We start from the raw sequence: 25,481 nt of genomic DNA on the forward strand, positions 1-25,481 counted from the left end.
CCCAGCGTGTCAATACTCATTCCCTTTTATGTGGTTGAGTCATGTTGAGACAACCTGAGGACTGTCTCGACAAAGACAATAGTCTTGTCAGAATAGTACGTAAGCCTGCCTTGTATAAGGGGTGATGGAAGCATTGCCTTGCTGGTTGTGGTAGTTTATTCTGTTGAGAAGTATTTCTAAGCACTGAATTTCAATTTGTTTGTTCATTCTCAAGGAAGAAAAATCTTAGAGATAATTTAGATCCTTAGATTAAGATTGTATTGTCCTTTTTAAAAATGAGTTTATCTTTGTGATTTAATAACCTATATAATTTCACATCTGTTTACTAATTTACTTTTTGAACATGGATTATTTGATACATTTTTTCTTGGAATTTGGTATTTCATAATAACTTATTTTAATTTTAGGAAAGTGAAAGAAATCTTATTATGAACTCATTATACAAGCTTCATGATCGATTGGCACAGCTTGCAGGTAATTGTTTAACATCTGTAGCCCCAACATGTTTTGAAAAATTAATTTGCATATGTATGTAACATTTTTTTTTTGTCTCTGGAATATTTCAAATCTAGTGTGTCCTTAATGGAATACTTTTCTTTTGATCTTTTCATTATTTGTGTGGTGAATGTTCAAATTTTTGTGGGCATATTGATTTTAATTAAGGTCTTTTTCCTGCCTACCATATGTATTAGATGTGTGAATTCTTTCTTCAATATAATTTTAAGTCAGTCTGTTTTCTTTATTGTATTAATAGTAACACAATTTTTCAAAGCTCATTATCTCCTGAGTTGGGTAAGAAATGAGTGAAATAAAATCCTGGATTGTATACAAAGGCAGAGACTTTCTTTCAGTAATCGAATAGACATCATTCCCTTGGATAAAGTGAATGTTTGCTCTCAGATTTTCCTTTCCCAATTTATTGAATTTCCTGCATGTTTGTTCTTAGTAAATCTTTGAGAGTTCTCAAGTATTTTCACATCTGTGATTACAGTAATTTGTTGTAGATGTATTGGTGTCTTGGTTAGTATGTGTAAATTACAGTGCCATATTATCTGTTGATTACTTTTCAGATTTTGTTATTTTTGTTTTGCATATAATATGTGAAGAGACTTAGAATTCTCTTCTAATAAAGTTACAAGAAAAGAAAAATGTAGCTTCTAAAACTTTTCTCAAATTCTTCACTTGGAACTAGATCATTGGTAAAAGCCCAGCAGACAAGCCTGGAGCCTTTCTGGTTGAAAGGAGATATTTTGGATGCTGTCCGTTCTCTATTCTCTCATCCCTCTTTTATTCTCTGCATCTTTAATTCTGATCAGCGTTTTAGGCTTAACAGTTCTGTTTGTTTCACTAAATGCTTGCTTTGTTTTGGCTATCGTAAACTGCAAGCTGGTAACATTCATTTGGTGTGCAGTAGCATTTGGAAACGGGTTAGATGTGCAGTCTAGATAGGAATCCTGTGGTTGCTAACACAAGCTTCTACAGCACAGGCTTCTACTGCACTGACTTAGGAAATGCGGCCCACCGCAGTACTAAAGAACTAAACCAAGGGTTGGGTTCGTAAGTTGCTTTCTGTAACGTGTCACTTACTTAATGTTTTAGTATTTTCAGAGTATACTGCCTCTGTCACAACTATTCAGTTCTGCTATAGCTTGAAAGCAGCCTTAAAAATATTAAAGAATGAACTTGGCTGTATTACAGTAACACCTTGTTGAGGCAGCCGACAAGAAGCTAGATTTGGCCCATTGGTGGTAGTTCAGTGCTCTGGATGTGCAGAATCTGAGTCTTTGAGATGCACTGTGAAGCTTAAAGATTTGTTCATCTCACAGATGCTTCTTGCCTTTTGTTTTTTAATGAGTACTATCTCTGAAATATCAGTACCTAGGAAAAAGTGTTAGTTGGGAACATGAATGCTTTTAATAGAAAAGTGTGTCAAAGATTTTACTTTGTTATACTTCCATGTTAAGCTTTTTAAAAGTAATGGGCTGGAAAAAGAGTTGAAATTCGGTAAGATAAGAACCTTTAATAACATGTAGCACAAAGAAAAATCCTTGGGTTCTTTTCTTACAAAGTAACAAGAAAAAAAGAATGCTTATCTATAGCACATTGCCTGATAGAAACTGACTCATAGGTAGACTTCTGTCTGATTCGCTTGCTTATCTGTGTTGTAAGGGTTTTTGAGACATGTACACCCATTGGTAAAAATAAGCTTAAGCATACTGGTAAGATGCCCATTTTAATTAAATGATGAATTCAGACTTGCCTGAGTCCATGAATGACTAGCTCAAAGAATAGCATGAGTAGAATTAAAGCTAATGTGATGAATTTGCTGGATTTTTGCCCTTTGCAGGTGGCTTGTATCTGTAGAGGGCCTCCTCTGTGCCAAAATCTATAGATGGGCACCATTGAACCTACTTTCTCTTCTTGCAGTTGGAGAGTCTGTCAAGATTGAGTTACATGTAAAAGTTGTGGTTTATGTAGGGGTGGTTGGTTAGATGATAACTGGAATCATTTCTAGTAGTAAATATGAATACTGTTTATCTTCTTTATTTCTTGATTATAATAAAAGAACCTTGAACTGTCTAATTTATAACATATTTTGAATTAGTTGTATTTGATTTCTTCTGCTTTAAATAGAGCTAACTCAAAATTTGTAATATGTTTATCTTTCTAGGTGATCATGAATGTGGCAGTTCTAGTCAAAGAACACTTTCTGTCCAAGAGGCAGCTGCATATTTAAAAGTAAGCAGTTAATTTAGAACTTTAATGGCTATATTCCTAAGAACTTATACAAGTTATTACTACTTCTGTGAGATTACTCCTGTTTTGCACAATTTGAGCAGATAATAGAAAATAGAATTGTATCTTTTTTTAGTTTCTTTTAGAACATTCCATTTGAGAGAAGGTACATTAATATAGAAAGGGCACAGAAGACATTGAGTCAAGGGAAGTGGGGATGGGTGAGTAGCATGTAACAAAGCAAATGAATATCTAACCATTTGTTTCCAATCTTCTGTCTCAGATCAGTTTCATCTCAGGGTTTTAGGAGAACTTTAACATGAACTTGTGAAACTACCATAAATAATCAATAGGTTTTTTTAGTTTGATGTAATCCAGCTTGTCTGTTTTTGCTTTGTAATTTGTAATCCAAGAAATCGTTGCCCACATTGAGATTAAGTTTTTTTCTTAATTTTTTCTTCTAGGAGTATTGTAGTGTTAGATGTTAATTTTTTTTTTAAGTTTTTATTTATCTGTTTTCATTGTTATGTGAGAGAGTTCTTCTATCTGCTGGATCCTTGCCCAAAATCATTGGATAACTGATACTGGACTAAACTAAAGTCAAGAGCCTGGCACTCAGCGAGGGTCTCCCACATGAGTGGCAGAGACTTAAATACTTGACTCATAATCTGATTCCTTCCAAGGTGGGCATTACCAAGTAGAGTTGGAAACATATAAATTATTTATTTGGAAGGCAGTGTTAGAAGGGAGGGGGAGATACAGAGAGGAAAGGAGGCAAGATACAGAATTTTGTCTTCCATCTGTTAATTACTTCATAAATGACCTCATCAGCCAGGGCTGGTCCAGTCTGAAACCAGAGCCAGGATTTTCATTCTGTTCTGCTGCATTAGTGGTAAGGGTCCAAACACTTCAGGCCATCCTCAGCTGCATTCCTGGATGTATTAACATGATACTAGGTTAGTAGTGGAGCAGCCTAGATTTAACCCAGCTGTGGGTATGGGATGCCAGTGTCACAGTGGTAGACATAAAGCCTCTGAATGGGCTTTCTTATGCCAATAGTATACTGTTTTGATTATTGTAGTTTTGTTGTCTATTTTGAAGTCAAGAAATTTGAAGTGTCCAGCTTTGTATTTTCCTTAGGATTGCTTTAGCTATTTGGAATCATTTTGTGATTCCAAAAGAATTTTAGATTGCTTTGTCTATTTCTGAAAAAGTATCTCTGGGATGTTGATATGCTTTGGATTTGTAATACTTTGGGTAGCACAGACACTTTAGCAAAATTAAGTCTTCCAATTCATTCCATAAAAATAGGCAATTTATTTGTGTTTTCTTTAACTTCTTTCAGCAGTGTTTATAGTGTCGAAGTCTTTCTTTTTCTTCCTTTTTTCCAAGTATCCTGTTCCTTTCATTGGTATTGTAAATAGTGTTTTCTTAATAGCATTTTCAGATGGCTTTAGCTTGGTATATAGAAATACAACTGGTTTTTCTATGTGATTTTATATGCCTTAAGTTTGATGAGTACATTCATGTTAATAGAGTCTTTTGTCCTTAGGATTTTATAAATATGTCACCTGAGAGAGTTAAGTTGACTTCTGATTTGCACACTGTTTCTTGCCAAGTTGCTTTGACTGGACTTCTATCAGATTGTTGTATTCAAGTGATATGAGTGGGTCTTGTTCCCTTCTCCCTGATCTGAGAGGAAAAACTTTCCATTTCCATTCTTTACTGTCGTGTAATGTTAACTGAGCGTTTTTTTTATAACCTTTATATTGATAGAGTAATTTACTTCTGCTACTTTTTTGAGTGCTTGTATTCTGAAAGCAAATTAAGGGGCCAGTGCCATGACATACCAGGCAAAACTGCTGCCTGCAATGCCAGCATCCCATGTGGGTATCAGTTTGAGTCCTGGCTGCTCCAATTATAGTATAACTTCCTGCTAACAGCCTGAAAGAGGCAGTGGAGATTAGTCCAAGAACTTGGACCCCTGCTACCCATGTCAGAGACTCAGGAATTCTGGGCTTTGGGCCTGACCCAACCCTAGCCTTTGTACAAGCGGATGGAAGATTCTCTTTCTCCCCTGCAACACCCTTAACTCTACCTTTCAAATAAAAAAAATACATGTTTTGAAGACTTTTGATTTTTGTTGGAAAGGCAGATCAGATTTATAGAGAGGAGAGACGAAGATCTTCCATCCACTGGTTTAATCCCCAAATGGCCACAATAGCTGGAGCTGAGCTGATTTGAAACCAGGAGCCAGGTGTCCCACATAGGTGCAGGGTTCCAAGGCTTTGGGCCATCCAACACTGCTTTTCCAGGCCACAGACAGGGAGCTGGATGGGAAGTGGTGCAGCCAAGACATGAACTGGTGCCCATATGGGATCCTGGCACTTGCAAGATGAGGATTTAGCCATTGAGCTGATGCACTGGGCCCAAGAAGCCTTAATTTAAAAGAAAAGGTTTAATTTTTGTATGTTGTGAATATTCCTTTTATCCTGGGGTGCTGATAAATGATCTCTTTTTTCTTTTCTTTTTAAAATTTATTCGAAATGCAGAAAGGGAGCTAGAGCTCATTTTGCATCCACTGTTTCGTTCGCTAAAGTCCACAGTGGCCGGAGCTTGGCCCAGCTAACGCCAGGATCCTAGAATTCCATCTCGGACTTCCACGAGAGTGGCAGGGACCCAGGCTCTTGGACTGTCCATTGCTGCTTTTCCAGCTAATATTTGCAGCCACCTGGATCAGAATTGGGACATTTGGAGCTTGAACTGGTAGTCCTATGGGATAGTGGGCTTAACTCACTGCACCAAAATGCCAGCCCCAATGTATAATACCTTTAATGTGCTATTAAATTCAGTTTGCTAGTATTTTACTGAGGATTTTTAAAAATCTTTTCTGGGTTAGAGTCTGTATTTTTCTTGTATCTTTGCCAGGCTTTGTGTCAGAGTAAGGCTGACTTCTTAGAAATAACCTGAAAATGTTCCCTATTTTCTTTTTTTTAAATTTGTCAAGATTTCTGCTGTAATGTGTATTTTTAATTTATGGTTTGGATTTTGTTTTTTTTCTTGTTCCTTAGATTGCAAATTAAGTTATTCATTTGGGATGTTTCTTTGCTAACATTTGCTTTTATCACTGTAAACTTCTCTTAATATTGCCTGAACCATATTGTTATGTTGCTGTTTCTTTCTTTAGTTCCGTCATTGCTTGCTCTTACTGAGTGCTGTGATATGGAGTACATAGATATTTATAGTTGTTATCGTCCAGGTAAATTATCCTTATTGTCATTGTCTAATATCTTGCTTTCCTTCCTTGTCTCATGTGACAGTTTTGACTTAAAGCCTATTTTGTCTAAGTTTGGGTATCTGTACTGTGGTTACTAGTTGCTTGGACCTTTTTATCTATTTTTTTCATTCATTCTTAATGTTTGTAACCTTAAATCCAAAGTGAATTTCTTGTATTTGGATTTTTTTTTAAGTTCATTCAGCCATTCACTGTTGTGTTTACTGTGGGAACATATATACAGTTTAAGTTAACACCTTAACTTAAATTGTATAAAAAACACCTTACTCTTTTCTATCTCTACCATCTTTTATGTTTGGATGTCAGTTTGTGTCTTTTTGTACTGTGTATCCATGGAAATATTTTTAAAACTAATTTTATACTTTTGCCTTTTTAAATAGTCATATTAACAAGAGTTGAGTTTTTTGTTTTGTTTTAGATTGGTTTATTTTTATTGGAAAGGCAGATTTACCAAGGGAGAGACAGAGAGAAAGACCTTTTTTGCTGATTCACTCCCCAAATGGCTACAGTGCCCAAAGCTGAGCTGATCTGAAGCAGAAACCAGCAGCTTCTTCTGGGTCTCCCATATGGGTGCAGGGTCCACAGGCTTTGGGATGGCCTCTGCTGCTTTCCAAGGCCATAGCTGGGAGCTGGATGGGAAATGGAGCAGCAGGACATGAACTAGCACCCGTATGGGATGATGGTGCTTGCAGGTGGAGTATTTAGTCATTGAGCCAATGCACCAAGCCCTATACTTTTAACTTTCAAATTGCATTCTATGGTTAGAATTAATTTAAGTAACACCATTACCATATTAGAGTTTTTGTATTGTGTGTTTTATCTTTACCAAAAAGCTTTTTCTTGTATGTTTATGTTGCTATCCTTATTGCAATTCTTTAGGTCTGTTGTTGTTCTTGTTTCTGAATGTATCTGAATGACCATTGTCTAGGGAGTTTGGGGCCATTGTATCTTTAAGCCTATTTCTGTCTTTTCCTTCTGGATCTGTAATATGTATATTGTTGTGTTTTTATGGTATTCCTTAACTATCTTTGGCCTTTTCTTCACTCTATTCTTTTTGCCTTTTGCTTGTTTAGATAATTTTGAATGATTTGTCTTCACATTTGGCTGAGTCTTCTGCTGGATCAAGTCTACTCTTGAACCCATGTAATGAACTTTCCAGTTTAGTTATTCTTCAGCTAGAAAGTTATGTGTTGGCTACTTAATATATAAATATTTTACTTAACATTAAGGTTAGTTTTGATATTTAATGTATCATTTTTCTGATCTCGTTGAGTACTTTTATAATAGCTTTTAAAGAAATTCTTTGTCAGGTAATTCTCACACCTCCGTTTCATTCAGGGCGTATTCTAAGAGGTTTATTTTGTTTCTTTGGGCTATATTTTCCAGTTCGCTTTTTGTTTTTCTCTTATTTTTTTCTTTGTCCCTTGTTGCTTTGTGCTGGAATCCACACGTTGAGAAAAATCATGACTTCTTCCAGTCTTACAGACCTTCATCTGTGGTCTTCTGAAAGCCTTTAGTGGTGCGCCTCCCTTGCATTTGTATCTGTAAATTCTCATTTGGAGAGATTGGGTTGGTTTTGTTTTGTCAGGGCTCATAATCCTTAGTTCCTTGTGATGTCTGCATTACTGAAGAGTCCGTGGAGTTCAGTGTGCTGGGTCTTGTTAGGATTCCAAGTCAGGTAGGACAAACCAGGGAGCAGTCCTTCCCAGCATGACAACCCTTGAGGGTTGGCTGCATCCACAACTCTTTGTCTGCAGAGAGAAGCTGGAGGTTGGATGTTTTCTCTTATTTTTTGTGCTGAGCTTTGGGTTGAGGGAGGAACAACTATGAATATGTAGATAAGCAGTTTAAATTGTTGTGCCCAAAAGCCTCCCACTGGGTTCTCTTTCTTGTTAGCAATTAGATACAGGCAAGACAGAAACCATTCACTCTGACAGCCCCTGCTGCTGCTTCGTGTCCTTCCCCTGGCTCAAGTGTGACCATTAGATGTCTCCTAAAATGAAGCTTATACTAGGAAGCTGTGGGACTCTCAGGCGAGTTAGTGGAAGTGACTTCCTACCAGCTTTGGTACAACTAGATTGCACTTGAATGGGAATATGAGACTCTTAACTGATTTCTGACAAACACAATTAATTGGTTCAGAAATTTATCAGTGTCTCCTGTGGGAGAAGGAGGCTTGGACTTCCTGCTCTGCTACCTTACTGCTGTCACTCCTCCCTTTGTAAAGATTAAACGTGCGGTGATGTTCTGGGGCTGCCAGATAAGTCTTGAGGACAGACTGTTGTGGTAGACTTGTCAGCAAAGAGAAAAATGTACACTCAATTTGTAACAAAATGCATGACTTATGTGGTATCAGAAAGATGCTAAGATAATGTAATATAGTAAAGATTAGATCTGGAGTCGGTTCTGGCACCACCACATAATGTGCCCTTTGGCTGAAGTCCCTGAACTTTTCTGGACCCGTTTCTCTTTGTGAAAGTGAGACTATGAAAAACGAGTGCTTGCTGAAGTTCATTGAGATATTTAAGTCAGTATTTCAGTGTGTGTGTGTGTGTATAACCTACATATGCACATGCATTAATTAAATCAGAGCAAATTTGCACAAGCTCTCTTACAATATGCTCCAAGGTTTATTTCTTAACCTTTCTTTAAAAAAAAAAAAAAAAGATTTATTTACTTGAATGGCAGAGTTAAGAGAGAGGCAGAGAAGTCATACCCCAAATGACTTCTTAACCTTGTTATCATCCTTTTCAATTTCAACCTAGTAGAGAACATTCATGACATTCAAATTTGTGGCCTGTGTACTGTTTAATAGATAGATAAAGAATCAAGACCCTCCCTCCCCCCAAAAAAAAAGATTGTAGCTAAGGAGGGGTTATATGTTGGTACAAAGAAGGAATAAGATCCAGGTTTCAAAAGAGAACACAGAATAAAATATTCCTGGATAAAGGGCGTGCAGAGCTTGTGGGAAATCCAAAACAAGCGCATGGTTCCTTATGAAGTAACTGGAAGTGGTTTTGCTTCTCATAGCAGGCAAATGTCCTATCCGGTGCTTCCTTTGCTACTCCTTGCCCAGTTCGGTCTCCTAGAGACATAATGATATGGGTATATGTATGGTTGATCATAAAGCCTTGGCTTAAGATTAATTTATTTTTCAGAAAAGCCCTGAGTCTTATCTGTGGAGTGCTGTATTTGAGGTGAACAACAATGGGGTAGAACTGGGATGCAGGACAGTTCCTAGTCGGCGGCTAAGTTCTCTCTCTCGCAGCCATTTGATTGCATTTGTGTTGTAACAGGAGGCAAGGCAGAAAGAAGGAACCCTGATCCATGGCTGAGACAAGTTAAGGTTCTAAGCCAGGGTGCAGTAGGGTCTAGAAAGGAATTGTGCTTCAGACTAGTGGCAGGCAATTACTGAAGGCGCTCATCTATGAATTGACTTGGAAACTACTTTATAGCTAGTTTACAAAGAATAAAAAAAGAGTAACACACCTGTTAAATAAAAGTTTGTTTTTACAAATGACTCTGGATTAGTTTAATGAAAGTACATTATCTGGAATTTTAATACGCTTACACACTTGCAGTTCTGTTAGGTGTTTCTAGGTAATGGCCACCTTTTTCAGTTTTTCAATATTGTGGAACTTGGTTTAGATGCGGTTTGGACAGACACTTTAAAAAAAAAAGAAACAGAGCACTAAACCTTTCTCCCCCAGAATAAAATAGTATAGTGTAGATAAAACCTTTAAATACTATAAGTAATATTTATTTTATTTCATTAAAAAATTAAAACATGCCTATAATTTAATTTACAGTAGAAAATACAAGTTTCCTGTTCGCAGCTGTAAGGTAATTATTAGTCAGGTTTCGGTCCATTTTTTTCCCCGTCTTTTTAAATATGATTTTTTCTGGAATTAGTGTTATAAATATTTCATGTTAGTTGTTTATTTTTCTTTAATATACATATATATTTCTGTGTCATTGAATAGTGTTTTTGAAAGCTTTTTTCCTTTTGATAATCGTTTGTTAGATGGTTGTGTTTTGTGATTTTTTTAAGATTATGAAAAGTATAATCTTTGCCTTTGTTCTTTCCTTAAGAAATAATCCTTTCTAGGGCACTGCTTCTTCAAAGAGCATGAATTTTTCTTTAACTGCATCTAATAAATGTTGCCATTTTACTTCGTGATTTAGAGTGACAGTTTTAGTGTAGTTGCTTAAGTCATAATTGACTATTTCATTTTATTCATGTTCTAGCTAGCATAAATCTGGAAGATCCTCAGTACAAAAATATTCTCAAATTTATGTTGTAGACTTGCTGCTGATATTGAGCTAATGTACAGTTCAGGTAGTTTTACTATGGCTTTTACCAAGATAGTTAAATTTTTGGAATTAGGAGTAAATGATCCCAAGAATGTATATAGTTTCTACAGGTGTATTATAATTTATCCTTAACTTCTACTATGCTTCAAGTACGTTGAGTTACAGGAAATGTTTGATAATGCTAAGTGAGGATGAAACTCAGTAAGATGTTTTATTTTCTTGAATTTTATTCTTTATTGTTGATTCTGATTTTATGAGTATTTGTCCCATTATCTCTGTGAGAGGAATTTTAAATAAACACAATAAATTTAAATAATTTAAGTATTGTTCCCCAGTGTTTCCCTTGAGCTTTACTGTTAATACTGAAAGCTTACTTTGATTTGTGAAAAGTTAAGGGGTCCCCCTGGTGGAACTTTTAGTAATTGCATAATGTTGTATTACTGTGAGGGTGTAAGCTTGGTTTTTAAGTGGTAGAAACACTGTAAAATAATTTTTCTACAAAATGGTGTAATGAGTGGTGACTAGATTCCTAGGTTACTTTCAGACTTGTTTATCTCTTAACATATTTTGGCATTTGTGAAGAAAATAGGACAGTTGATAGCTACAAATGTGTGGTTAAGGGGGCTGAATAAACTTTCATGGTCTGGTTTGGAATGCTAATCACTGATAATATAATCAGGTTGGTATAGAAAAATAAGCATTCTGAGAAGAGAAATAGAGAATTTCATAATTATAATTTTTTTTACTTTTTTTTTTTAATTGCAAACTCAGATATACAGAGAGGAAGAGATAGAGAGGAAGATCTTCCATCCATTGATTCATTCCCCAAGTGGCTGCAATGACCAGAGCTGTGCCAATCCAAAGCCAGGAGCCGGGAGCCTCTTCCGGGTCTCCCATGCGGGTGCAGGCTCCCAAGGCTTTGAGATGCCCTTGACTACTTTCCCAGACCACAAGCAGGGAGCTGAATGGGAAGTGGAGCCTCCAGGACACAAACTGGCACCCACATGGGATACTGGTGTGTGCAGGGCAAAGACTTCAGCCACTAGGCTACCACGCCAGGCCTAATTACAATTTTTTTTAAGAATCTCTTTTTATAAGAAAAGATTTATTCATTTTTACTGGAAAGGGAGATCAGATTTAGGAAGAGAAGGCGAGACAGAAAGATCTTCTGTCTGCTGGTGGAGCAACCAGGATAAAACTGACACCCATATGGGGGTGCCAGCACTACAGGCAGAGAAGACAAGACAGAGAAAGGGATCTTCTATCCACCACTTCACTCCCCAAGTGTGTGCAACAGCCAGAGCTGAGCTCATACGAAGCTGCAAGCCTCTTCCAGGTCTCCCACACAGGTGCAGGGTCCCAAGGCTTTGGACCATCCAACACTGCTTTCCCAGGCAACAAGCAGGGAGCTGGATGGGAAATGGAGCAGTTGGGACACGAACTGGCTGTTAGCAGGTAGCTGAATCTAAAGTGAAGCTTGTGGGACTAGAATATTTACCCTCTGGCCCTTTACACCTAATAAAGGGGGAGGCGTACCTTTGCCTTATGGTTAGCTTTCTAGCGTGAAATATTCAGTTAATATAAAAACATTCAGTTTTTACTTCTACAAAAATTTCAAGGATGAATGTTTGAGCTAGCAGTTAAGATGCTGTTTTAGATCCTGGAATGTATTCAGCCCATGACCTGAAACTGGGTTGGAGCCCCAGTTCCACCTTCCTGCTGATGGTGCGCCCTGGGAAGCAGGCCTTGATGGCTGGAGTAGTTGGATTCCTGCACCTGTAAGGAAGAGGTGGATAGTTTCCGGCTCCAACTTTAGCTCCACTGAGCCGGAGCTGCCATTGCATACATTTAGGGTAGGAGCCAGCATGTGACATATTCCTCCTTGTGTCTTGCGGTCATTTATCATACTATCTATCAGTTATTTGAAAATTTTCTTTCCAGTGAATGGCTGTCAAATGATGTTAACCTGGGTTAAAAAAAAAAAACAAAAACAGAAATGGGAAATAGCAGATACTCTTTTCTTACCAGTAACATCTTTAAATTTTAACTTCTAGGCTCTTTGCTCCTTTCTGTACCTAGTTTATTAGAATAGTAAGCATCCTTGTTGATTTGTGCCATTATATACATTTTGAAGATTAATGAATGAGAATATTAATACTAGATTTGAATATCTTCAGTTTCCTAAAATTTTTGCATATGAAGTTTTAACAAATACACTTGGGGATTTTTTCCTACATTATCTGAGACTTGTTGATAATCTAGTCTCTGAGGAAACTGCATGGTAGCTTAATAGGCCAGTCTGTGTCTTGAAGTGCCAACATGCTGTGGGAGTGTTAACTCTGGTCCCAGCTTCTCTACTTCCTGTTCAGCTCCTGCTTATAAACTGGGCAGGCAGCCGAGGGTGGCTCAAGTCCTTGGGCACTTACAACCCATGTGAGAGACTTAGAGGAGGCTCTTGGCTACTGGCTTCAGATTGGCTCAGCTCTGGCCATTGTGACCATTTGAGGGGAGAACCAGCAAATGGAAGACCTCTCCCTCTGTCTCTTCCTAAATATGATCTGCCTTTCCAATAAAAATAAGGAAATTTGGCCCTGGCATGAGAACTCAAAGGTTCAAATCCTCACCTTTCAAGCACTGGGATCCCAAATGGGTGCCAGTTCATGCCCCAGCTGCACTGCTGCCCATCCAGCCCCCTGCTTGTGGCCTGGGAAAGCAGTTAAGGACGGCCCAAAGCTTTGGGACCCTGCATCCTCGTGGGAGACCTGGAAGAGGCTCTGGACTTGTGGATTTGGATTGGCTCAGCTCCAGGCATTGCAGCCGCTTGGGAGTGAATTAACAGGCAAAAGATCTTCATCTCTGTCTCTCTCCCTCTCTGTTTATCTGACTTTCCAATAAAATAAAAAATAAATTAAAAAAAGAAGTAAATTAATCTAATAAAATGAAAACTTTGTAATTTGCAATGCTGCTGAAGATTTTGTTGATAAAATACCAAAGATACCTGTTAGAAATTTCTTTTTTATAAGATTTTAAAAATTGACTTTTGTAAAGATATACTTTCCAGTGATCTCTAATCTCTGTGAGCCCAGAAAAATTTCCTAGGACAGTGTTTGGTACATAGTGGACTCTTAAAATATTTGCTGAATAAAAAAAAAAATTAAGGGTGGTTTGAAGAGTGTTATTTGATTATGAAGAAATTGGATCTGCTCAGTGTTCAGTAATACAGAATTTGTTATAGTAGAGTTAACCAGACAATGAAATACTGGTTTGCTGGAAACATTTCAGGTCTTTTGGTGTATACAGAGGTTGACAAATACAATGACAAAAGCAGTTAGTACAACATGCATAATATGCTACTTCTCATGTTCTGATTTGAAAAATATATTTTCACTCATGCTTGAAAGCTTGAATTTTATCATTAGTAATACTAGAGTTTTTAAGTTGATAGATTTAATATATGTACTTTTGTGAAAAAGCCCATGAAACATCCAGGTCTGATTCATTTGTCATTTGTTCATCTGAAAATAGTGTTTCATTCGTTCTCTCTTATCAAAGTGACAGATACTTAAAAACAGGGTTGTTAAGAGAAGCCTTTCAAATCTGTGAAACAACTAAAGCGAAACAAGAGATAAGGCGGAATGTTGGGGTGGTTATAGTGAACTAGTGGAATATGGTAGCTTTTGTTTTCCTCTTCTCTGTTATTTGTGTGTACTGAATCAATACTGTTTTTCTAGTTTGTTATATAATTCAAATAAAAATGTTCCATAGAGTGTGAGGTTTACAGTTTGCATAAACACCCAAATGTATATATGATTTCTTAAGAATACTAAATTATTTTCTGTTTTTCTTAGGATTTAGGTCCTGAATATGAAGATATATTTAACACTTCGTTGCAGTGGATTTTAGAAAATGGGAAAGATGTTGGAATAAGGTAAAGGGTTTCCTCTGAAAATTTAGATTTGTAGGAAGTGATTTTCAATTTAAACTAAACCTTAATTATTTTTAAACAGGTGTGTTGGTTATGGCCCCAAGGAAGAATTGACAAATATAACTGATGTGCAGTTTTTACAGTCCACAAGACCACAGATGTCCTTCTGGTGTCGTTTCCGACGTGCTTTTATTACTGTCACTCACAGATTATTGTTGTTATGCTTTGGTAAGTTGTTAGGAAAAGAGAGGAGGTGCATTTCAACCTCTAACTTTTATGTTTGTATTTCGTTAAATGCTGAAGTTGAAAATTCACTTCTGAGATGACTGACATATAAATCATGCCTAGCTCTTCAATAATTATAATACAATTGAGTTTTTAAAAATGATGGCAGTGTAAGGGCTTAGAAGACAGACATGTAAGGAGGAGCTGTTAATAAAACTTTGTTATAAGACTGTCATAGACCAAGGAAACGTGGGTAGTATGCACATAGAAGGCTACTTTAGTAAGTAATACTGGAAAATATTTTTAAGAATTAGCTTATTTTAATAATAATAAAGCAGAGGGCAAGCATCATGGTGCAAGTTAACCTGTCCACTGAGCATCCTTCACAGATGCTAGTTTGAGTCCCATTTGTTCCTAATCCAGCTCCTTGGTAATGTGATTGGAAAAGCAGAGGTGGTTCAGTTAGTTAGAACCCTGCCACCTTATGGGAGACCCCTGAAAAGAGTTCCAGGTTCTTGGTTTAAACTGGCCCAGCCTCAGCTGTTGCAGCCATTGGAAAGGGAACCAGTGGATTGAAGAGCCCTTTCTATTTTTCCTTCTCTCTCCATAACTCTGCCTTTGAAATAAAGAAAAGAATCTTAACAAGAAAACACACACACATGTTAAAAATTAAGCTCACTATAATAAAAATATTATTTACCTGAATTAAAATTTTTGTTGAGGCTGCTGGGTTTCATGAGTTTTTGATTAATAATAGGAATTTAGGACATAGTCTTTTTCTTTTCCAGCAATCTAAAACTAAGTTACCTTACCTAAAGATTTAATATGTTTAGTTCTTTGTAATATTTATGTTTTTAATTTATTTGAAAAGCAGATTGAAAGAAGGAAGGGAGGGAAGGAAGAGAAGAGAAAGAAAGAGAGTAGAGTGCTTTGACCTGCTGGTTCACCATCAGTGGGGGGCTGTGTCAGGATGAAGCCAGGAGCCAGGAATTACATCCGGATCTCCCAAGTGGATGGCCTGTATGGAAGTGTGTGAGTGACATCTGTTGCCTCCTGTGGTGCGGGAGCTCAGGTGACTGCAGGCTCCTAACCTGACACACCACAAAGTCAGCCCTGCTCAGTGGCTATTGCTGCAAAGGAAGAAGTTTGTCAGATACAGTCATATTTGTTTGAAACAAATTCGTTTAGAATTTACAGGTTTCATTGTTAACAAGGTGGGAGGATTTTTTTTTCTCCCAAGAGAGAAATGAAACTGGAAAAATGGTTAAGGTGAAATTGTTGTATGTAGTTTAGCTGGGTTTAGAAGGCTTATTTCAGTACTCCACTATGGCAGTTAAAATGATCATTGTAAAAGCTGCCTGCAGTCTTCTTGAATGCCATTCAGCACAATTTTTAAAACATGAAAAATATGGATGTTGCAGGTGTAGCAATGGTTGGTGTTGTTCTGCGTTACATGAAATATCGCTGGACAAAAGAAGAGGAGGAAGCAAGGCAAATGTATGATATGGTGGTAAAGATTATAGGTAAGGTTTTTGTACAAATCTGAACTCTTCCTGGAACGATGACTGCATGAGTGATTGATTCAGATTGTTTGATTTGTTTTCAGATGTTCTGCGAAGTCATAATGAAGCTTGCCAGGAAAATAAAGATTTACAACCTTACATGCCTATTCCACATGTGCAGGATTCTTTAATACAACCTCATGACAGGTGTGTTGAAATAGAACAGAATGTAGGAATCTCCTTCAGAAGACTTTTTAAAATGTAGAAAGTTTTTTTAGAATGATGACTCTTCTCAGGTAAACGTGTTCTATTGAATAGATTTGTTTTTTACTTTATGCTGTTTCAAAATTCCATTCTACTTGAGTGGCATAATAGACAACTAAATTTCTAAATCATTCTTATTTCTGTATTTCTTTCCTTTTAAGATTTGTTTTTATTTAAAAGGCAGGGGAGAGATAGAGAGGTCTTCCATGCACTGGGTCACTCCTCACATGGCTGCAGCAGCCAGAGCTGAGCCTGTCTGAAGCCAGGAGCCAGAAGCTTCTTCCAGCTTTCTCGTGTAGGTGCAGAGACCCAAGGACTTGAGCAGTCCTCCGCTGCTTACCCCGGCCCTAAGCAGAGATCTGAATTGGAAGTGGAGTAACTGGGTCTCAGGCCAGCACCTGTGTGGGATGCCACTAGCCCAGTCAGAAGTTTAGCTAGCTATGCCACAGTGCTGGCCTCTCCAATTGTTGTAAGCCTTCATCTTATGTCATTCAATTTCATCCTGACAAAGAAACAGTGTTTCACTGATGTTTTAAAATATTTAAGCTAGTTTTTATGATAAGAATTTAAAAATTTTACAGGTGAAAGATGCCATATTATAAATTACCATTTGTATACATCCCTAGCATTTATTAGCAATTGAATTTGTTTGGGAAAAAAATAATATTCTCATTTTACCTTTTGAGTTAGAAACTGAACTAAATGAGAGGTGATGAGCACACCCCTAACTCTTATGAACAAACCCTGTTAGTATTGGCAAGAACAGCCAGAGTTAAAAATGAGTGTTACTTCAGTTACTACCGTTTCCGAAAGGTGACAAGATGCTGGTAAATTTGTCATTTTGTTCTTGTCATAGGAAAAAAATGAAGAAGGTCTGGGACAGAGCTGTTGACTTCCTTGCTGCTAATGAGTCTCGAGTTCGAACCGAGACGCGGAGGATAGGTGGTGCAGATTATCTGGTTTGGCGGTGGATTCAACCTTCTGCATCCTGTGAGAAAATATTAGTAATACCCTCTAAAGTATGGCAGGGTCAAGGTATGTATGCATAAACAAACAAAAAGTAATGTTTCTTTTCAATTTTTTAAAATGACAAAATCCATGGGTATTTAAGTGAAGCAGTGCGGTTCAAACATGTAGGAAGGCGCATCTCCCTTTGCAGTTCCATTCATAAAAGGAATCTGTGGGAGCTTCCTTCTTCCACACTTCTGTCCTTCCTAATAATGTATTCAGAAGTGTGATCGCCTTTTTCACTTACAGCAGCTTAGTAATGCACATTTAATTGCATTTTTTTCATCTTTTTGCAAATAAAACTAATGTATTCTACAAAATATGACCTGAGTCTTCATGATGTATATTATATTTTAAAGTGTGATCATAACTTAATAGCTCTCCCTGTGTAATGCTTTTCCTTTATTCCTCCCCACAACATTTGTGGAGAGCTTTCCAAGTTTTTCTGAATACTTACAAAGTTTCAAAAGCATGCATGTATGTTTATGGAGAGCTTTGAGGACCAACCACCCTGTATACCCAAACTTTTTTTAAACAGGAAAGCAGAAACAGTGGATCAGAAAATTGTGAATAGTAAATTTTTTTTTGTACCATAAAATTGTGTGCTAGACTTAGTATTAGAGGAAAAGTAAAATGTTTGAAACTGCAGTTAATCCAGTCACTGTTATTTTCACTCTGAGAAAGCTTGACTAGGCCTTCTTCAGTCAATGATGGACTTTGATGTTACAATAAATTACTCTGACAGTAAACTTTTTCCATTTTAAAATGCATGTAGAGGACCTATGTAACTGAAAACTAAGACTTTTTTTAGTTTATTTGGCCTTTTATAGTGTTTGACAATCTAACCCTCCTTGAAACGCTCTTGCTTAGGCTTTGGGAATACCATTTTCTGATTGTTCTTCTGCTGACTCTCCTCTTTTCTGCTTGTTTTGTTTGTGAATGGTAGAGTCTAATTCCATTCTCTCTTATGCTGTGACTTCAAATAGATATGATTATCTTCTTAGAGATAAGTTAGATACTCCCAGATTTGTACTCTGAGTCTTGTTCTGGTCTTCAGATGTCTGTGTCTAGCCCGTGTACTTGTCTTTTTTTCAGGAGATGGTTGCCACACATGCACCATGCGCACAAACTCGGTTTTTTCTCTTCCCAGTGTAAAACACCCATCCTCAGTCCTGCCTTAAACCTGGGAGTCATCCTTAATCTTTCTCTCTTTTTTTTTTTTTTAAATTTATTTATTAATTACATTGTATTATGTAATCTTTCTTTAATCCTCTTTGTCCAGTCTGTCCGGGTGCTGTTAGAGCTTTTCTATGGCATATACTGATTTTATCTACTTTTCCATCGGAGCTATTGTCCTGCCTTATCCACATCACCATCATCTTCCTTAAGAAAGTCTGCTATTGATTCTATTCCTGCTGATCTCAGATGTATTCACTTTTGCTTTTACCTAATTGATTCTCCATGTTAACAGTATTTTTAAAGTAATGTGGCTGACATGGTCCTAAATAGACTAACGCCTCCCGCTTCAAGTTTTTCTTTCTGTTCTCTACTTCAATCACACTGGCTGGCTTTCAGTAACCTGTATATCAAGTTCTTTCTTGCCTCAGGGACTGTATAGAAACTGTCACCTCAGCTTGACAATAGTTACTGCTCTTTTTACCCTGCTAGTTCTATTACTCCGTTTCCATCATAAATTTCACTGTCTCATCAAGTCTTATGTGATGCTCCCAATCTAAAGGTTAAAGTATTCTGCACTCTTCTTAGGATTTACCACAATTATGATTTCCTAGTGGACTGCTTACTTGTCTGCCCCACTACCGTGTATCTCCGTAACAGCAGTGACTTTTATATTCATCCTAACAGTTAACATTGGGATATGGCTCATAGTTAAAGCAAGCAATGAATATTTTTTTTAACGAATGAATAGTTTTCAACAAAATGAAACAATGACAAATAGTAAAACTAATTTGTTCTTTGTAGCATTTCATTTAGATAGAAGAAATTCACCACCAAATAGTTTGACACCGTGTTTAAAGATTCGAAATATGTTTGATCCAGTTATGTAAGTATTATGATTAGGGCTACGTATGATTTTTTATTTTAAATATTTGCCTCAAAAGTGCATGATATTCTTATAGTGCTGTGCTTATAACTGAAAATCTACTTTCCTTTTTAATTTCTAACTACAGAAATGAAATGTTATGTTTTTCTTGTCTTTATTGTTAAATTCCAAACAAAAAGATGGATGCACACAAGTTTATAAAACTTACATAGGTCTTTGTATTCAGTGTTACTCTTAAAAGCGGGTAAAAAAAAAAAGGCAGATAAATATTTGAAATTCCTTAATAATGATACAGAGGCAAGCAGTATACTTTTAAAAATATGTTTCTTATTAAACATGACTGGCATTTTTGCCTCAGGAGACTTTAAAATTAATTTTTCAATTTATTTGAAAATAAATAGGCAGAAATAGAGATCTTGCATCCTCTTGTTGCGACAGCCAGGACTAGGGTAGGTAGGCTGGAGCACAAAGCACATTGCACGCCTCCTGTGTGGGCGACAGGGAGCACCTGCCTCACTGTCTGCTGGGAATTGGAGCTGAGCAAAGCACTCTGACATGGGATGCAGGATCTAGCTACAATGCCAAATGCCTGCCCTCCTGCCCCCAAATGCCTGCTTTTTATAAATATTTATTTATTACCAAGTCAGATATACAGAGAGGAGGAGAGACAGTGAGGAAGATCTTCCGTCCGATGATTCACTCCCCAAGTGAGCGCAACAGCTGGTGCTGCACCAATCCAAAGCCAGAAGCCCAGCTCCGCTTCCAGGTCTCCCACACGGGTGCAGGGTCCCAAAGCTTTGGGCCGTCCTCGACTGGTTTCCCAGGCCACAAGTAGGGAACTAGATGGGAAGTAGAGCTGCCGGGATTAGAAGTGGCATCCATATGGGATCCCGGCTTGTTCAAGGTGAGGACTTTTGCCGCTAGGCCATGCCGCCGGGCCCTAATGCCTGCTTTTTAAAAGCTTCCAGTCTAATTGAAAAATTCCCTGAGGATGTGCACATCTTTTCTTGTAAGTGTAACATTTGAGAAACTTCTTTGTGTAATTACAGCAACATACGTTAGAATCTTAGAATTTATAATTTTAAAAATTAGCTTCCTAAGGGCTAATGCTTATTTGTCCAATATTACAAATCAAATCCTGTTTTATTTTTTGTTAAAGCCTGGGTATGGAAATTTCATTACGTATAAAATGTCGCTAAGTTCCTTCCAAACTGTTGATATGCGATCACAAATCAGAGACAACAAAATTGGAAAGGTGGAGAATAACTGCTCGTGCGCATGCGCACACAGGTCCTCTGTCTGACAGAACTAAAAGTGATTAATGCTGTGGTAGTGCTGTGTTGTGAGCCTTCAGATTTAGGGAGTCAATGCCAAACCAATATTTTGTTACCCTCAGATAAAAACCCATGATTTTAAAGTTAGTAACTTGAAAATGTTACAAAGAAAATAATTCTTACAACTTTTGTTACTTTAACGAATTTGCAGATCATTAAAATTCTTGTTTATGCTAATCTAACAATACATAGTTACTAAGCTATTGGTGAGACAAAATTTTTTAACTGAGTAGAATTGTGGTTAATTTTTGTTTTTATCAATTTTAGGGAAATAGGGGATCAGTGGCATCTGGCAATTCAAGAAGCAATTCTAGAGAAATGCAGTGATAACGAGGGCATTGTGCACATCGCAGTTGACAAAAACTCCCGTGAGGTAATGCAACTAGTAAATCAAGTCCACATTTTGAATGTGTTGTTATAAAACTAAGATCATTTCTTTCTCTGTTCTTCTTTTTTTTCCCATTTGGATCACAGGGTTGTGTATACGTTAAATGTCTGTCTCCAGAGTATGCTGGGAAGGCTTTTAAAGCATTACACGGCTCTTGGTTTGACGGTAAGAATGTTACCTTTTTTTTTTTATAAGGTGATTATGGTGTAATGTTAAACTACGCCAGATTTTAGGTTAAAACATTTTAGTCTAGCATTTTTCAACTAGTTTTACCTGTTTTAGTGTTTTGTGTTGATTTGTATTTGACCACAGTTTGGGTACAATTTTAGTGATCTATAATATTATTTTTATCTTCCCACAGGGAAGTTGGTTACAGTAAAATATTTACGACTAGATAGATACCACCACCGCTTTCCCCAAGCTCTTACTTGCAACACTCCCTTGAAGCCATCAAATAAACATATGAACTCTATGTCTCATCTTCGTCTTCGCAGTGGCCTAGCCAGTTCTCAAGGAAGTTCCTGAGAAGACTGTTATTTACAATAAGAGAATCCTGTTTACTTCCCGTCTCCCTTTTTAAATGCTTTTTTGTATGTAAAAGTTTTATTGATGAATGAACACAGCTCTGTTGGAATGTTCCAGGATTGTTGAGGCTTCAAAGGGACTTAGCAGTGAGGCAGCAATACTGAGTAGGAAGAATAATTGTTTTATTTGGTTTTTGGAGCTCAGTTAAGCCCGTGCATTTAAAAGTTTTGCATGAGGAGCATTGATTTTATTCAGCAATTCAGATATATGGTGGTTATATTTTTGCACCCGAAGTATTTGGATAACCACGCAAAAGCATGGTGAAGAAGCTATTTGTATTTCTGTAATTTCTAGTGAAGTAATGTTGTGAATTTTTGTATACAGTCACCTGCATAGTCCTTTATAGCCTAATGTTGTAAAACTGCTTATTTCCCAGTTTAACCTTAGGTTTCTATTGCTTGTAAGAGACTCATTTGCTGCAGTTGGAATATGGAAAATTAATTTGGGTTAGTGGTTACATATATGTGTAAGTGGATGTACATGTACTTAAACTGGCTTTTGTATATATGTATAAATGCTGGTGGAAGCAAAAATAGTCTTGTTTTTTGAGGATGTCTGCATTAAAGCAGTAAAATAAGCTCTCTATTTTATTCATAATCTAATGTATGTATATATGTATGTGTGTATATGTGTGTGTGTATGTACACACATGTGCATACATGTGGCTGTACTACTATATAGATGAAACAGCCAAACACCTGCAAGTATTAGAAACAAGTTTAAAATATCTTTTATAGGTTTTATATGCAAATGTCTGAGTATGATTTTGTGTGATAGTTCTGAAACCAGTTGTAATTGATTCAAATTTATGTGAGCAATAAAGAAGCAATTGGCAGATGTTGGAAAAATATTTTGTGGAAAAGCTATTTATTATATATACTAGGACTGTGACATAGTACTGTCAGGATTAAATCATTTTCCCAGTGTATTTATAATTTAATGAAATGTTAGCTCCTTGGTTTATGTCAAGTTGAAAACATGGCACATTGTTGCAGCAAATTGTGTTAGGCAAGTTATAGTTGGAATTTTGGGTCAAGGAAATTTGCAAAATGGTGAATGCACTAAGGACCTTTGTGCCTCATTGTTTTAATTTAGTTTCTGTAAAATTCCTTTATTACTGTTTATGATTTCAGATTAGAATAGTTGGTGAATAAAGTTTATTTGTAATCTAACCATTGGCCTTTAAAAAGATATAAACAACCTATTGGTATGTCATTGTCAGTCCATCTGAGTATGCAAAACAGCTGGAATTTTACCAGTTTTGATTTTGTTTAAAGCTCAGTTTCCTTTTTGTTCTGTCCTATATGTGTTGAGTTTGCAGCATGAACTTGCACAGATAATGCACGTTTTCTGGTTAAGTAAACATGATGCACACTATTCTGTAACAGAAAACCCTATTGTGCCTTACCTGTGTGCTTTTGTGGGCACCATGTTTATGAAGAATAAAACATTTGTTATCTGAAGAGAATACATTTAAATTCTCAGTTAATGTCTCAGATGCTAATGTGTGAAATATAAATATATATAATATATAAAGTAGCCAATCTTTCTGTATTTTACGTGCATCGTAGTGATTTATCTGAACTTAGTGACCCCATCTTGTAACCTGTTGCAAGAGTGAATGTAAAATAACTGTGGCATTTTTAAAAGGTCACTTTTTGATGCAGGTGCATCTTTTTCTTCTAAAACATATTTCATGTAAACATTGTACATTTATTATTGTAAAATATATGCTATTATGCAGCTTATTTTACCTGCACCCGGTAAGCCAACCAAGATTCCTCCCTGAAAGACGGATGGGAATGTAAATAACAACTAGATATTTGAAAAGGTCTGAATTTGCTGTAATCTGTTACTTGTCCTGTTTTAAAAAAAAAAAGGAAAAAAATTAAAAGTTTATTAGGGTTTTTTTTTTTTAATGTGTCTTGGCTTTTGAACAGTTTTTTAGGTGCCCTGTGTCTTTATTTTTGACCAGTGAAAACAGTGTCTTTCTTTTCATTTATTTTATTTGGGGATCAGTGAATGTGAGAGCGAGAAAGAGTGAGTGAGTGAGTGAGTGTGTGTATGTGTGGTGTATTTTCCATAAAAACGGGTGAAAATCCTTGAGTTCATTTTAACCATGTTTTCCTCAGCATCATTTTACTGTTTTGGAGCAATGTAGGGCAAGACTGTATATCAGCTTCGTGATTGGGCACTATGAGCTAAACAGTCTTTACAAGACTTTCTTTAAAAAAGGAAGCAGTGGTTTTGGTCCAAATCAAAATGTGAATTCTCCAGTTGGCACCAGCTGCATACGCGCTCCCGGTCCGCACCCAGGTTGCTGCCTGTGTTCCAGCGAAGGAGAACCACTTGTTTTTTTACATGTATGTCTAATGTCCACGTTGTGTGGCTGTGATGCTTCTCCAGCTGCAGAAGTCTTCTCTCCATTTCTCTGTTGTGCTTCCTAACTTTGGACCTCCATTCCTGGGTGGACACTGAGCCCCTGGGCCTACATGTTATTTATTATTGTGTTACTTGCCCCTCCTGAGTCCTGTTTCACCTCACGCCTCATGGCTTCCCAGAGCGCCAGACCTGTTTAATTACTCTATTTTCCTAATATGCTGCCTGAAAATGTTTATCAGCTGCCTCTTTTTTAATTTCCATTGGGAAGTCAAATTTACAGACACGAAGAGACAGATCTTCCATCTCTGGTTGATTCCCCAAATGGCCCCGATGGCCAGAGCTGAGCTGAGCCCATCCAAAGCCAGGAGCCAGGAGCCAGGAGCCAGTAGCCTCTTCTGGGTTTGCCAGGAGGTGCAGGATCACAAGGATTTGGGCCATCTTCCACTGCTTTCCCAGGCCACAAAGCAAGGAGCTGGATGGGAAGCGGGACTGTGGGGATTAGAACTGGTTCCTGTATGGTATCCTGGTGCGTTCAAGGCAAGGACTGTAGCTACTAGGCTACCGTGCTGGGCCCTTTAATTTGTATTATTTTAATATTCTATATTAATATGTATTATATGTTAATATCATATACATAGCTGAGAGGGATGCATGCCCATGTGGGTCTCTGATAAGGATGGGGAAAGTACAAGTATTGAGGAAGGTGGGTGGGACAAATTTTCAAATTTTTTTCTCTGGGGGGTGAGGTCTGGGGAAGGGAGGTAACCAATCCTTGTGTCACTGTGCCAGCACACAGGGATACACAGAGCCTGGCCAGGACAGTGGTTCCAACCTGTTCTGCTTTCCATCCTCTGACAAGGAACCTGATTTCCTCTGCTGGCCATCATGTCCCCATGTACATCTGAGCAAGGGCTTTGCACTGGACAGGCATCAGGAATTGAGGAGGCCCAGTCCCGACACATGCACACCAAGATTGGTCCACACATAATGTCATCCCTGAGGACAGGGTTTGAGACTAGCCATCTAGCTGGGGATTCTCTCAAGAAACTTTGCCTGGGATGACCTCACACTTAGTTCCTGTGTGTGCCAGCCAGTGCAGGGTCAGGTTTGGCCCATCGCCTGCGCCAACCAATGCACAGACTGGTGGATGCAGCAGACTGGTCAGTTCAGTTCCTATCCCCATCACCTCACACAAAATGGTTGGTGCTGTGGCCTAGTTGGGGTGACTTGCAGTGGCTAGCACGGATGCGCCAGCCCTGGTTTTTGTCTGTGCTAGCATGTGCTGTAGCCTACCCCAGTTCATCAAATGTAAACACTGGCCATTCTTACTTCTAATCCTTCTTACTGATTCTTTTCGTTGACATCTTCACTTTCTGATGGTTAATTCCCACACTGCAACCTAGAGCCGACCTTTCTGTAGATCTCTGTAGAGTTCTCATCTGGTATTCTGTGATGTGAATA

At 37.5% G+C, this 25,481-nt stretch overlaps 1 protein-coding gene across 1 annotated transcript in view; it reads left to right on the forward strand.

Annotated features, from left to right (window-relative positions):
• Nucleotides 1-23,551, forward strand: part of LEMD3 (LEM domain containing 3) — a 53,744-nt gene extending 30,193 nt beyond the window's left edge. Inside the window, exons 3-13 of the mRNA XM_004583229.3 lie at nt 408-474; nt 2,672-2,739; nt 14,194-14,273; nt 14,353-14,498; nt 15,917-16,018; nt 16,102-16,204; nt 17,118-17,296; nt 19,250-19,331; nt 20,933-21,038; nt 21,140-21,218; nt 21,415-23,551. Coding sequence (XP_004583286.2) covers nt 408-474; nt 2,672-2,739; nt 14,194-14,273; nt 14,353-14,498; nt 15,917-16,018; nt 16,102-16,204; nt 17,118-17,296; nt 19,250-19,331; nt 20,933-21,038; nt 21,140-21,218; nt 21,415-21,578 — 1,176 coding nt within the window. The 3' untranslated portion in view covers nt 21,579-23,551. The remainder of the gene's footprint in view (nt 1-407; nt 475-2,671; nt 2,740-14,193; nt 14,274-14,352; nt 14,499-15,916; nt 16,019-16,101; nt 16,205-17,117; nt 17,297-19,249; nt 19,332-20,932; nt 21,039-21,139; nt 21,219-21,414) is intronic.
• Nucleotides 23,552-25,481: the final 1,930 nt, after the last annotated feature.

The sequence above is a fragment of the Ochotona princeps genome, chromosome 15, assembly GCF_030435755.1.
Source record: "Ochotona princeps isolate mOchPri1 chromosome 15, mOchPri1.hap1, whole genome shotgun sequence".
In the NCBI taxonomy this organism is placed as follows: domain Eukaryota; kingdom Metazoa; phylum Chordata; class Mammalia; order Lagomorpha; family Ochotonidae; genus Ochotona; species Ochotona princeps.